The 14658-nt window shown below is 46.3% G+C and overlaps 1 protein-coding gene across 1 annotated transcript in view; it reads right to left on the bottom strand.

Moving 5' to 3' along the window:
• usp45 (ubiquitin specific peptidase 45) overlaps nucleotides 1-14658 on the bottom strand; it is a 48070-nt gene that overhangs the window by 3852 nt on the left and 29560 nt on the right. The window contains exons 9-14 of the mRNA XM_021596366.2: nucleotides 5147-5234; nucleotides 2320-2401; nucleotides 1992-2083; nucleotides 1492-1548; nucleotides 1237-1362; nucleotides 514-1147 (exon numbers count right to left, since the gene is read on the bottom strand). Coding sequence (XP_021452041.2) covers nucleotides 514-1147; nucleotides 1237-1362; nucleotides 1492-1548; nucleotides 1992-2083; nucleotides 2320-2401; nucleotides 5147-5234 — 1079 coding nt within the window. The remainder of the gene's footprint in view (nucleotides 1-513; nucleotides 1148-1236; nucleotides 1363-1491; nucleotides 1549-1991; nucleotides 2084-2319; nucleotides 2402-5146; nucleotides 5235-14658) is intronic.

The raw sequence follows: 14658 nt of genomic DNA, 5'->3' as shown, positions 1-14658 counted from the left end.
TACTTTACACCACTGTCTGTAAGCACATATAGACACCACAATGTCACTTTGTGAATGGGAATTTTTCAAAAACATGATTGCTCTGCTTGATACAAGTCAGCGTAGCCTAAATGTCTGCATTTGAATATCTGTGTAAATGCATGACATGGATAGGTGCCGAATAGCCACAAATTTACATAACACCTACTGCTGTCACTATCAGGTCAGTATCTCAACAAATTGTCTTTAACAACTGTGGATCTCCAGGGCTCCCGAGTGGCGCAGCGGTCTAAGGCACTGCATCTCAATGCAAGAGGCTGGTTCGAATCCAGGCTGTATCACATCCGGCCGTGATTGGGAGTCCCATAGGGCGGCACACAATTGGCCCAGAGTTGTCCGGGTTTGGCCTGGGTAGGCCGTCATTGTAAATAAGAGTTTGTTCTTAACTGACTTGCCTAGTTAAATAAAAAAAATACATTACATCTTTCAAACCAGCACAAGTTCTCTATCAAACGATGTATGTGTTTTACTAACCTACTGAGGTGCTCTTCCGCAGTTGTTTCTGCCGGCGGTCTGTGCAGCTCTCGCACAACAGCTTGTTGTTGCCCATCAGAAGCTCCACCGAGGTGAACTGGTGAAGGCAGGACTGAATGGAGCACTCCTTGGAGCAGGGCGTGTAGCTGTGGGACAGTGCCTTGAATGCCCCCTGGTGGTTGGAGTGAGGAGACTGTTGAGGATGTTGAGGTTGGGGCTCCCTCTGGTCCTCAGGACAGTGTGTGGAGGGTGAGTCCCCTGAATCAGGGCCCAGGTTCATCTTATGCACTGCACTGACCAGCTGCTCCACAGCACCACCCTGCTGGGTCCTGGGGGAGAGGGCAGGCGGGGTGGGAGACTGGGTAGGAGTGGACCCTCTGCCACCATGGCTGTGGCCCGAGGGATGCCGGGGGATCCACTCGCTCTCCGAGGCCTCGCTGTCTGCGTCATTGCTACTTTCCTGAGGGCCTGAGTCTTTATCGCTGCCATCCGATAGGCTGCTGGTGGCGGCCATTTTGGAACCTCCTGCGGCACGGGCCATTACGGAGGGGGACTCCTCCTCGGGGTGGTCTGAGGGGCTGTCTGCCCCCTTCTCCTCCACAGAGCCAGGGGACTTCTGGCCCTGCTGCTGCTTCTGAGGGAGGTAGACACACACAGTCAGCAAAACACACCCACCCACTGACTCAAACTACACTTACACACAGACACAAAAAACACACACACCTGTCCGCTAAGTTTCCTGCTGTTCTTATTGAGCACTGCGGAAAGCATCTCGCCACCGTGGGAGACGTGAGCTTCTTGCTCCCGACTGCTCTTCCCAGTCCTGCCCGGGTTGGACGGCTTGGACATCTGAACAGCACCAGGACATGACACAAAGATAGAGATGAAACCAACATACTATATACACTTATCACGTATGACCAACATGGCAGAAGCAGACTGGACACTATTGCAAAACCAATGCAAAGATATGCTCACCCGCTCCTCAATGACGGGCAGGGAGATGTCAATGAAGGCTTCCTTCACTGTGGAGATCTGTGGGAGACAGAGGACAGGCACCCATAACACTCACAATCAAAGTACGTCCTGGCTTTCAGCTGGGAGCAACTGCAGTCTTACTGAAAAATGAACGCTGCTCATTGAGAAGTGGTTTAAAATGGTTTAATTGTGTATGACACACACAAAACATATGGCTCAGCTGGTAGAGCACGGCACCTTGCAACACCAGGATTGTGGGTTCGATTCCAAGGGTCAGCCGTACATAAAATGTATTTAGCGTGATTGTAAGTCACTTTGGATAAAAGCATCTGCTAAATGGCATATATTATTAATATATTATAACTATAGTTCTATGATGAATCACCATTAAGTATTAAGGAATACAGCCACACTATTCAGTGGTTGACCACACACACACACCTAAATGCACCTAGATTCCAGTAACCATAAACAGAAAGGACAGACAATGAATCACTTACATGCTCACATTCCTCACACATGATGGTGTTGGTCAACTCCCCCACAAAGATGCGATCCACAAAGTTCATCGTCACACCCTCCTTCCCGTATGCTGAGATAAGAGGAAATAAAGGTGAAGCAAATAAAAACAGCAAAGTTCAGCTACAATCATGCAGAATAAATGGACTTCAATCAATGCCTATGTTTTATCATGAAACATGCTTTGCGGTTCCTTTGGCTGAGGAATTTTTCCATAGTAAGTAAGCCATTGAACAGTACATCAAGCTGCCACGAGATGGCGCTATCGATTTAGGTCAAAACTAATGAGGGTCCGAATGGAACAGGAACCTTTGACTTGGCGTTTGGTCTCATCATCTGCAGTCTTCTCTGTGGGGTTGTTGAAGGATTTCAGAATGCCCGCCTTGATCCGCTGGGAATGTCAAACACCACATTGATCTCATAGAAATGCAACTTAAGTAGATAGAAAATTGGAGGACTACAAAATGGAGGTTTTACACAACAAAGGGTGATTTATATAAGAGCTACCATGGAAAGCCAAGGAATTGAAACCACTACAAAAATGATAGTGGGTTTGTAAATACACATTAGTAAACAAATACACACTTCTTCCAGAGCTCTCTCTCTCTGTGTGTGTGTGTGTGTGTGTGTGTGTGTGTACACAGCGGCCGTGTGTATACTTCATATGTGTACTTCTCCTGTGTGTGTTTGTGTGAGTAAACTGCGCATGTGTTTGTGTGGAGTGTGTCAGCCAGCCGTCTCTGACACTCTCGGTGGCGGGGCCGTGGGCAGTGATTGAAGGTGACATGGTCAGCGAGTGTGTCGGCTAGTAGAAGAAGAGGCACCAAACACAGTAAAGCACCAATCAATAGATAATTGGCCGTGGTCTGTGGACTTGTCCCCGGACCCACACACTGGACTGGCTATTTAGGTCAAAAACCTGGTTAATCCCAGCTCTGCAGCCCCCGCTGCACCCCTCCTGTACTCCTCTCCCTAGTCAGTCAGACCCTGCTGAGCCCCACACTAATTAATCACCAGCAGGACACCCCCATCCGCCACCCCCCAGAACCCCCCTACCCAAAGTAACAGTGTGTAGGCTCAGGTTAAGGAAAGGGGCGTGAGGAAAGAAAAGGTTGGAGGGGTGTAAACTAAATTAAGATGGGCCAAGAAGGACAGGCCCTGAGAGGGAGCATTACCTAACGTCTCAGCTAATTGGTGATGATTGACTGTGTGCAATTAGCATATTTAGACTTCTGAAACTAAATGGCCAATCAACACAAATACTTGGGCCTCCTAGGTTGTTGTTGACAGGCTATGGGAGAAATGGCCAGTCACTCAGAGAGAGTGTGTGTGTGTGTGTGTGTGTGTGTGTGTGTGTGTTTTATTGCACGTTTGTTTGGGCTGATTCCGTACATTTGAGTTGGTGCAAGCTAAACACGATGAGTGTACCTACAATTCCGTTTTGAGTAAATAAAACGTGTAAGTGTCAAGATGATGTGTATACAATATTTGTTGGGTTGTATATGGTGTGCAGGTCAATTTATGGCAGATGAGTGGCAAACCTGATTAGAAGCAACTGCTGCACATTGGCTGTTCTTTACAAATGCTTATTTGAATGAAAAGAAAATGGTACCTACACATTGTAAAGCTGAAACGTCTGTGTACGCTATCCCTGATGCAGTGAAACGTCTGTGTACGCTATCCCTGATGCAGTGAAATGTCTGTGTACGCTATCCCTGATGCAGTGAAACGTCTGTGTACGCTATTCCTGATGCAGTGAAACGTCTGTGTACGCTATCCCTGATGCAGTGAAATGTCTGTGTACGCTATCCCTGATGCAGTGAAACGTCTGTGTACGCTATCCCTGATGCAGTGAAACGTCTGTGTACGGCACGCTATCCCTGATGCAGTGAAAATAATGTAAGAAATCGAATGAAGCAAGCTTCACGCGACATCTCTGAGTGTGAACCCATTACACCTTTTTGCAGGTAAATGTATTGTAAAATCATCAGACAGTAGATGTAAAATGCATATAAGCCTATGTTTGAAATGTTCGTTTTTTTTATTATTTCACCTTTATGTTTTTTCACTTTTATTTATTCACCAGGTAGGCCAGCTGAGAACAAGTTCTCATTTACAACTGTGACCTGGCCAAGATAAAGCAAAGCAGTGCGACAAAAACAACAACACAGAGTTACACATGGGATAAACAAACGTATAATGAACAAACCTATAATGTATGTATGAATAGGGCCAGCTCCCCACCCTTCACCCCTCCCTCCCGGACTCCCTGATTTGAGCAGGGGGGGGGTGACCCTCCAGCACAATGGGGCGACCCACAGCTGCGTGTTTCCCAGATCACACAATGACGCCCGTTGTGCCACTTGCAAGTCCAGTAAGTGGCACAACTGTCAGTGTTCACAAGTTTAAAAAGAACCAGGGGGGAGTCCCAGCCTGTACCCTTGTCCCCCTGTCACTGGCCCCGGGCTGACCACTCCACACCCGCTACTCTCCTCTCTTTTTGGGGCTGGCTGAGCCGCTGGTGGGGTCGAGGGGCCAACTGACTCAGCACCGAGTGATGGTGGGCTCCCCCTAATTGCTGAACGAGGGGGGGGAGACTGTTTGCACTTGCCAGAAAATATGGTACCATAAGGTTAAAAGACAATGGCTGGCCGAGGAGCAAAGGCAAAGACCAGACCCTGCACACTGTCATCCACAAGCACACAGGTGAATGTCTCCCATGGCTTTCAGTCTGCTCTCCGTTGGCGATTGAAGTGTGCTTCTCAATTGCAATCAAAACATTGGCTGTTCTTTTGCATACTCCTACTAGCTTGGACACCACCCTACATGTAGCTTGGCTGCGGGTATCATAGACACCATTCACATAGAGAGTAAGGGCTTTAAGTCACCATGTTCATACTTCACAAGTCACAGGGTGTGTTGGAGAGCAAACATTCTGCTCAGTCACTTGACTGATCTACAAGAAGAAGAAAAAAAGGCATCCTAAATAACTACTCATTACGAACGATTCGTAGATGGGTCAGTCTGCTCAGTCAGTGTGGATCTCAAACACGGCCACTGGCACAGAGCGGGAGCCATGGTACTAGGCCGAGTGGAAGAAGGATGTGGTGTTTGTAACGTGGGTCTATAGTCTCACCTTAGTCTCCTCTACTCTCATGGAGTCCAGTAGGTAATGGAGCAGCTCCTGGCTGTCCTGCTGCTGGTAGCCCTTAAAGCGTGGAGCCCTGGTGAGACGGAGAGAACACAGTCAGAACATATACACTCACACAGAAACCATGTCAAATGCGTACACATACGCACACTCTTGTGTAAACATAATTCTGTATTTTATTGTTGTTTTTCTCTTTCTTTTTTTACAGAGATTGACAGATCTTGAGAGAGGGAGACAGTTGAGAGGGATGAAAGTTAGAGGTGGACGGCGGACCGAAACCTGTCTCCAGGGCCAGTACATGTGGTCTGAAGCGGGCAGCTCTACTGCTAAGCTAGACCAGTCACATGTATGTTGTTGATAATGGATAATAGTTTATAAAAAATGAGTAAATCTAGTACAGGCAAACACAAATCAATTGGTACACCAACACCCACCCACCCACACAGGCATGCACAAAGCAATCAACCACATGCATAAAGCAATCGGCTGTATCACTAGTGCATACAGAGACATCAATGAGAGTGGAGAAAGGCCATTATTTTTTCTCAAGGACTTTTCGTTGGTTCATTCAAATTTCCTCTCCTCTCTGCAGTTTTCTGGTGCTTAAAGACAGCCATTGTTTCATTCCCACAGCTTTCAGTAAACCAGTTACGGTCACACACACATATATATATGCATACCCAGACAATGAACTCCTTCTGCCTTCGGGTGTTAAGCAAGATTCCAAGTAAAGACGATGACAATGACATACATTCATTACTTTATGGTGTACATGAGAATGTCTTTCTTTTCGTGGCTAATTGTATGACCTGTGCAAGTATTTGCAAATTAAATTTGATATTGCAGGTGAAAATGGCTGTTGGGCTTACCAACGGCCTACTGTGCAAGCCAATTCAGAATTTTTTCAATAGAAAGCACTTTACTGTCTAGAGTACACATATCTCCCATCATCATTGTCATTCCCCAGCAGCACATGTAGTTAAGGGTGAAAACGCATGGCGATGGTGCCAGTGGACATCCTGCATGTTCATACCTCAGCACTCGTAGAGGGAGCTCTCCTTGAGCCTGTCCCTGGCCACAGCAGGACAGATGTAGGGACAGATGCTATGGCCAGATGGGCATCCAGGGCCAGAACCACCACCACAACCTGTTGGGCAGCGCCAGCCACACAGCCATAGAACAGGTTGGCCTGACAGGCTGGCAGGAAAACATGCAGCTGACCCAAGAGAACCACTGACCACTCCTGACCCAACGCTATCGGAGCGCACATGGTGATAGAGGGTGGCAAGTACATTCGTTGCCTCTTTGATACCAGTCTAGCATCTGACCATCTACAGTGGCCTGCGAAAGTCTTCACCCCCATTTTTTTGCCTTACAACCTGGAAATTAAATGTATTTTTTGGCGGGTTTGTATCATTTGATTTATACAACATGCCTACCACTTTGAAGATGCTAAATGTTTTTTTTTATTGTGAAACAAACAAGAAATCTTGAGCATGCATAACTATTCACCCCTCCAAAGTCAATACTTTGTAGAGCCACCTTTTGCAGCAATTACAGCTGCAAGTCTCTTGGGGTATGTCTCTATAAGCTTGGCACATCTAGCCACTGGGATTTTTGCCCATTCTTCAAGGCAAAACTGCTCCAGCTCCTTCAAGTTGGATGGGTTCCGCTGGTGTACAGCAATGTTTAAGTCTTACCACATATTCTCAAATTGGATTGAGGTCTGGGCTTTGACTAAGCCATTCCAAGACATTTAAACGTTTCCCCTTACACCACTTGAGTGTTGCTTTAGCAGTATGCTTAGGGTCATTGTCCTGCTGGAAGATGAACCTCTGTCCCAGTCTCAAATTTCTGGAAGACTGAAACAGATTTCATCAAGAATTTCCTTGTATTTAGCACCATCCATCATTCTTTCCATTCTGACCATTTTCCCAGTACCTGCCAATGAAAAACATCCCCACATTATGATGCTGCCACCACCATGCTTCACTGTGGGGATGGTGTTCTCGGGGTAATGAGAGGTGTTGGGTTTGTCTCATCTGACCAGAGTACCTTCCTCCATATGTTTGGGGAGTCTCCCACAAGCCTTTTGGTGAACACCAAACGTGTTGGCTTATTTTTTTTCTATAAGCAATGGCTTTTTTTCTGGACACTCTTCCGTAAAGCTCAGCTCTGTGGAGTGTACGGCTTAAAGTGGTCCTATGGACAGATCCTTCAATCTCCGCTGTGGAGCTTTGCAGCTCCTTCAGGGTTATCTTTGGTCTCTTTGTTGCCTCTCTGATTAATGCCCTCCTTGCCTGGTCTGTGAGTTTTGGAGGGCAGCCCTCTCTTGGCATGGTTGTTGTGCTGCCATATTATTTTCATTTTTTAATAATGGATTTAAATGGTGCTCCGTGGGATGTTCAAAGTTTCAGATATTTTTTATAACCCAACCCCGATCTGTACTTCTCCACAACTTTGTCCCTGACCTGTTTGGAGAGCTCCTTGGTCTTCATGGTGATGCTTGCTTGGTGTTGCCCCTTCCTTAGTGGTGTTGCAGACTCTGGGGTCTTTCAGAACAGGTGTATATATACTGAGATCATGTGACACTTAGATTGCACACAGGTGGACTTTATTTACAGAATCATGTGACTTCTCAAGGTAATTGGTTGCACCATATCTTATTTAGGGGCTTCATAGCAAAGGGGTGAATGCATTCCACACTTTTCTGTTTGTTAAAAAAAAAATGAAACAAGTTCTTTTTTTCATTTCATTTCACCAATTTGGACTATTTTGTATATGTCCATTACATGAAATCCAAATAAAAATCAATTGAAATTACAGGTTGTAATGCAACAAAATAGGAAAAACTTCAAAGGGGATGAATTCTTTTGCGAGGCACTGTATATAACAATGCTCACCGTCTTGATCACTGGAATACTGGTACTTGTTCGAAGGGCGTTAGCCTACATGTCTGTACGTCCTATTTTATTAACGCCCCTGAGCAGCTCACCACAGAGAAATGTGTCCTCCTAAAAGGCATTGTAGGGGCTCCATTGTCCCAGGTTTGGCATCCTGATCCGATGTCATATCCTCTCTACATACAGGCCAATGACCCGTCCAGATTGGCCTGCAATGCAAATGAAACCAAATGATTTACCCCTTTGAACCGGTGAACCATTCTTCCTGGCGTGCTCCCAAACCCAATCAGAACAGAGGTATTCATCCTCTAACTGGCAGCAGAGTGGATGGGCCTACAGTCTGGGTCATCTCTGCCATGTGCTGATGGATGTTGACGTCTAGCCCCAGAATGGGTGACGGGAGCTGGGGGAGAGATGAATGGCCACCTGCCCCCAACACAGGGCATGAGTAGGAGGTCTAGAGGACCAACTCAGCCCCCCTTCTCTACCTTTGTCCCTTTGCCCTCTCTCTGCCACACGCAAGAGGGGCGGAAGGGGGGATCACATATGTCCCTCATTTCATTCCCTTTAAAGATGCCAAAACATATAATGAAATATCTTCCTTCAAATGTGTACAAAATGAGTGTTGGGTTTTAAAGCATGTTTTCTTGTCTGAATACTTGAGCTGTTAGCTTGCCACCTCTTTTGTATCCTGTGTAAAGGAAGTGTAAGAAAGTAATTGAACGCAAATGAGAATTACAATGGGGAATTTGGCTTTCTATCAAGCAAATCGTGTCTTGCATGCATGCCAAACACACTCATCCCCAACTCGGCATATCTAACAGCTCAATGACAAAGCGGGTCGGACTGGTGCAGGATCTGGTCGGCACACAGTGATAATCGGGATTATAAGACAGACAGAGGCACGCAGCAGTCTTGGGGTATTTTGTTCCGGGAAAGGAGCACGGAGCAACGACGGGTGAGAGGCAGACGAGCAGCTCCAATGGGATCAGTGGGAACGGGGCAGTCTAGAAGCTCATCCCAGTGGAAGAGAGGCAGAAGGGCCCTGTAGCGCTGCTCCCAATCTGGCCCTGACCAATGCAGACAGCTGCGGTGCTAATACAATTAACAGCGGATGAGTTAGTACCAGACGCAAGGCAACCCCGGCACGTTGCACCACCTCGACAGGCAGAGGGGTGCCAACAAACTGCCACACACACAATCAATACAACAAACTCAGCAAAAAAAGTAATGTCCCTTTTTCAGGACCCTGTCTTTCAAAGATAATTCTTAAAAATCCAAATAACTTGACAGATCATTGTAAAGGGATTAAACACAGTTTCCCATGCTTGTTCAATGAACACTACAGTGCCTTGCGAAAGTATTCGGCCCCCTTGAACTTTGCGACCTTTTGCCACATTTCAGGCTTCAAACAAAGATATAAAACTGTATTTTTTTTGTGAAGAATCAACAACAAGTGGGACACAATCATGAAGTGGAACAACATTTATTGGATATTTCAAACTTTTTTAACAAATCAAAAACTGAAAAATTGGGCGTGCAAAACTATTCAGCCCCCTTAAGTTAATACTTTGTAGCGCCACCTTTTGCTGCGATTACAGCTGTAAGTCGCTTGGGGTATGTGTCTCTATCAGTTTTGCACATTGAGAGACTGACATTTTTTCCCATTCCTCCTTGCAAAACAGCTCGAGCTCAGGGAGGTTGGATGGAGAGCATTTGTGAACAGCAGTTTTCAGTTCTTTCTACAGATTCTCGATTGGATTCAGGTCTGGACTTTGACTTGGCCATTCTAACACCTGGATATGTTTATTTTTGAACCATTCCATTGTAGATTTTGCTTTATGTTTTGGATCATTGTCTTGTTGGAAGACAAATCTCCGTCCCAGTCTCAGGTCTTTTGCAGACTCCATCAGGTTTTCTTCCAGAATGGTCCTGTATTCGGCTCCATCCATCTTCCCATCAATTTTAACCATCTTCCCTGTCCCTGCTGAAGAAAAGCAGGCCCAAACCATGATGCTGCCACCACCATGTTTGACAGTGGGGATGGTGTGTTCAGGGTGATGAGCTGTGTTGCTTTTACGCCAAACATAACGTTTTGCATTGTTGCCAAAAAGTTCAATTTTGGTTTCACCTTCTTCCACATGTTTGGTGTGTCTCCCAGGTGGCTTGTGGCAAACTTTAAACAACACTTTTTATGGATATCTTTAAGAAATGGCTTTCTTCTTGCCACTCTTCCATAAAGGCCAGATTTGTGCAATATACGACTGATTGTTGTCCTATGGACAGAGTCTCCCACCTCAGCTGTAGATCTCTGCAGTTCATCCAGAGTGATCATGGGCCTCTTGGCTATATCTCTGATCAGTCTTCTCCTTGTATGAGCTGAAAGTTTAGAGGGACGGCCAGGTCTTGGGTGATTTGCAGTGGTCTGATACTCATTCCATTTCAATATTATCGCTTGCACAGTGCTCCTTGGGATGTTTAAAGCTTGGGAAATCTTTTTGTATCCAAATCCGGCTTTAAACTTCTTCACAACAGTATCTCGGACCTGCCTGGTGTGTTCCTTGTTCTTCATGATGCTCTCTGCGCTTTTAACGGACCTCTGAGACTATCACAGTGCAGGTGCATTTATACGGAGACTTGATTACACACAGGTGGATTGTATTTATCATCATTAGTCATTTAGGTCAACATTGGATCATTCAGAGATCCTCACTGAACTTCTGGAGAGAGTTTGCTGCACTGAAAGTAAAGGGGCTGAATAATTTTGCACGCCCAATTTTTCAGTTTTTGATTTGTTAAAAAAGTTTGAAATATCCAATAAATGTCGTTCCACTTCATGATTGTGTCCCATTTGTTGTTGATTATTCACAAAAAAATACAGTTTTATATCTTTATGTTTGAAGCCTGAAATGTGGCAAAAGGTCGCAAAGTTCAAGGGGGCCGAATACTTTCGCAAGGCACTGTAAACAATTAATGAACATGCACCTGTGAAACGGTCGTTAAGACACTAACAGCTTACAGACGGTAGACAATTAAGGTCACAGGTAATTTAAAACTTAGGACACTAAAGAGGCGTTTCTACTGACTCTGAAAAACACCAAAAGAAAGATGCCCAGGGTCCCTGCTCATCTGCGTGAACGTGCCTTAGGCATGCTGCAAGGAGGCATGAGGACAGCAGATGTGGCCAGGGCAATGAATTACAATGTCCGTACTGTGAGACGCCTAAGACAGAGCTACAGGGAGACTGGACGGACAGCTGATCTTCCTCGCAGTGGCAGACCATGTGTAACAACACCTGCATAGGATCGGTACATCCGAACATCACACCTGTGGGATGAACATATCAACAACAACTGCACGAGTTACACCAGGAATGCACAATCCCTCCATCAGTGCTCAGACTGGGGCAGTGTGTCAGAACATTATCGGACTGAGCTTGTTGTCATTGCAGGCAATCTCAAAGCTATGCTTTACAGGGAAGACATCCTCCTCCCTCATGTGGTACCCTTTCTGCAAGCTCCTCCTGACATGACCCTCCAACATACGATGCCACCAGGGGCCTCCCACTCCACCGGGGCCTTCCACTCCTCTTTCCATTCTGGTTAGGGCCAGTTTGCGCTGTTCTGTGAAGGGAGTAGTACACAGCGTTTTACAAGATCTTCAGTTTCTTGCCAATTTCTCGCATGGAATAGCCTTCATTTCTTAGAACAAGAATAGGCTGATGAGTTTCAGAAGAAAGGTCTTTGTTTCTGGCCAGTTTGAGCCTGTAATCGAATCCACAAATGCTGATGCTCCAGATACTCAACTAGTCTAAAGAAGGGCAGTTTTATTGCTTCTTTAATCAGACAACAGTTTTCAGCTGTGCTAACAATTGCAAAAGAGTTTTCTAATGATCAATTAACCTTTTAAAGTGATAAACTTGGATTAGCTAACACAACTTGCCATTGGAACACAGGAGTGATGGTTGCTGATAATGGGCCTCTATACGCCTATGTAGATATTCCATAAAAAATCCGCCATTTACAACATTAACAATGTCTACACTGTATTTCTGATCAATTTGATGTTATTTTAAAATGGACAAAAGATGTGCTTTTCTTTCAAAAACAAGGGCATTTCTAAGTGACCCCCAAACTTTTGAACGGTAGTGTACATTGAGTCGCTTTCCCATTGACACACACGTTCGCATAATAAAAGCCACTTATCCATCCAGCACAAGCATGTAAAAAAAAAACCACTCATCTATTATCCATGTAAAAAAAAACACACATCTTTAACATAAAAAAATCAACACTTATCTGACTTATAGAACACCCTGGCTCATATGTAATTACATTCACAGTGTCACAGCGCCACAAGCAATCATTTCAAAAAAAAATAAAAGACATTCCTTTTAATAAGTGTAGGTCTATTTCTTAGCGACGTCTCGCTCTTCTGCCATACTCACATCACTGAATGCAGCTTTTTATCTACCTCCCTACACGTATGAGTGCATTGAATCCTTTTCATTCATTCACGTATAGACTACTCCTCACAAGGACAGACAAAAGCGTGATATGGAACATCAGAAATGGAATGAATGCCCTGTATAGGCAGCTGCAGCTCTGTGGACATGATTTATCAGGCATTGTGAGACCAGCTGAATGTGACCTTCCTCTGCGAATGCCTGGTCTTCAATGCTTCACCGGCAGGAGATCGTCCATGCATGTACAGACCTGTGTGGCCATGTGCCTTTGTGTGGCTGCCTGCTAGAGATGTGGACAATTGTTGTACCCTGCTATTTTCCTAATGCGTTGGACTTACACACAGGTTGGTAGAAACAGACTACAAGTAATGAAAGAAGGTCAGTCAGTGTGTATGTGTGTGTGTGTGTGTTTGCGGAGTGCATTTGTGCAAGTGTGTGTGTTCGTATTGTGTATGTACAATTTTATAAGTGAATGCTAGTGTAAGGAAAATGGGGGGTAAAAGTGTTCCCGTGTAAGCATACGCAAGCTTTGCTGACAGTCCAAAGTCATATGACAATTTACATCAGAATAAATTGTAGCACTTTTTCCTCTCATGCACCATACACACATCCCCCACCACAGCAGCATAGGCCCAGTTGGCGGGTCTGGGTACAAGCTGAGTCTCTCACTGGCACCAGATACAGTGTGTGGTGTTGACCTTCCAAACCGCTGGGCCTGGCGCTGGTCCGAGCCTGACCCGTCCAGCTGGCGCAGGAGGCCTGGCTTTGGGTATAGCAGGGCAGCCAGAAGGGCAGGCCAGGCAGGGAGTGACTCAGCTGGTCAAGGGTGAACACAACACAACACACACTAGGCTCAATCTTCCTTAAATACCAAGGACAAACACACACCATGGGGTCCTATCCAAGTAGCCAGTTTAACAAAACAGTGTGTTGTTAAGCAACTAGGGTGCACATTCCCAGGTCAGGGCCGTCAACACGCCGCTGAGCTACGAGACCTCGGGTAATAAAGACGAGGATTGGACATGCACACAGCCTAGTGTGTACATGGCTTTATCCATCCCGAAGGTCAACACGCCGCGGGAGAAATATCATAAAACAGCATCAGGAGAATGTCCCTGTATAGAGGAGCGACTCTTGACCCTGCCCCACTGACATGCAGTTACAGACAGAATGAGGAGGGAGGTGTAGAGTTGGTCTGTTAAGGATGGGAGAGCGATGGCAAGTCATAGGTGTGCGTGGAGACATGGAATGAGGGGTGTAGCATGTGCATTTGATTGTGCCGAGTCAATTTGTGCATGGAAGAAGGGTTTGAATAAAGGCATGCGTCGGTGTCATGTGCATGTGAGCGTGAGGAATGAAGTGAGGTCCACTGGGTGAACGTGTGTTGGTGCACGTGCATGCGTGTTGTGCCTATGTGCACGCCCGGCTGAGTGCATGTGCGCTGCAGGGTGAGGTGGTACCAGGTGAGGGGTGGCGTTGCTCTCACACTCACACACACCTGGGCAGATGAAAAGGCCAGGTGCTTGGACACACCAGAGGCACCCAGCCGGTCGACAGTCTCGGCGCTCCAGCCACCCAAACGTTCCCCATCCCACCCAGACACAGCCAACTGTACAGAGCCCGGTCCTACCTAACCCAACAGGCTCTACACACCACAGCCAGCCTGGGCCAAACCAGCCGTTCAGCATGTTCCAACAACAAGAGCCAACCAACCATTCACCACACGTTTAAAGAGAGACCTAACCAACCGTTCAGCATGTTCAGAGGGGACCGTGTTCATAAGCTTTCGCCATGAAACTGGGAGGGCTGCCTGGGCCAGCCACTCAGCCGGTTTACCATGCTCAGGTTCAAACACCTACACAGGTGGTGCGGTGTGTTCAAGAGAACAAGGACATGCCATGCTGTTTTGATTGCAGCTGGAAGCAGAGTGCACCAGAGCCATTTTATGCGGTGAGGTCTGTTGTTCGTTCCGTGTGGAGTTCGTTGGTGTTAATGGGTTTAGTGTTGAGCAGCGTTGGGAAGCAGGGTGGACTGAAGACTGGATGGACCAGGTGCTGGTAGGGTCCAGCAGGTTGAGACATCCTCTTCTCTGAAGTCGTCGCCATGGCAGCTTGACAACAGGGCAGGTA

The sequence above is a fragment of the Oncorhynchus mykiss genome, chromosome 3 (assembly GCF_013265735.2).
Source record: "Oncorhynchus mykiss isolate Arlee chromosome 3, USDA_OmykA_1.1, whole genome shotgun sequence".
Lineage (NCBI taxonomy): Eukaryota > Metazoa > Chordata > Actinopteri > Salmoniformes > Salmonidae > Oncorhynchus > Oncorhynchus mykiss.
This window is presented reverse-complemented; position numbering and strand designations above follow the sequence as displayed.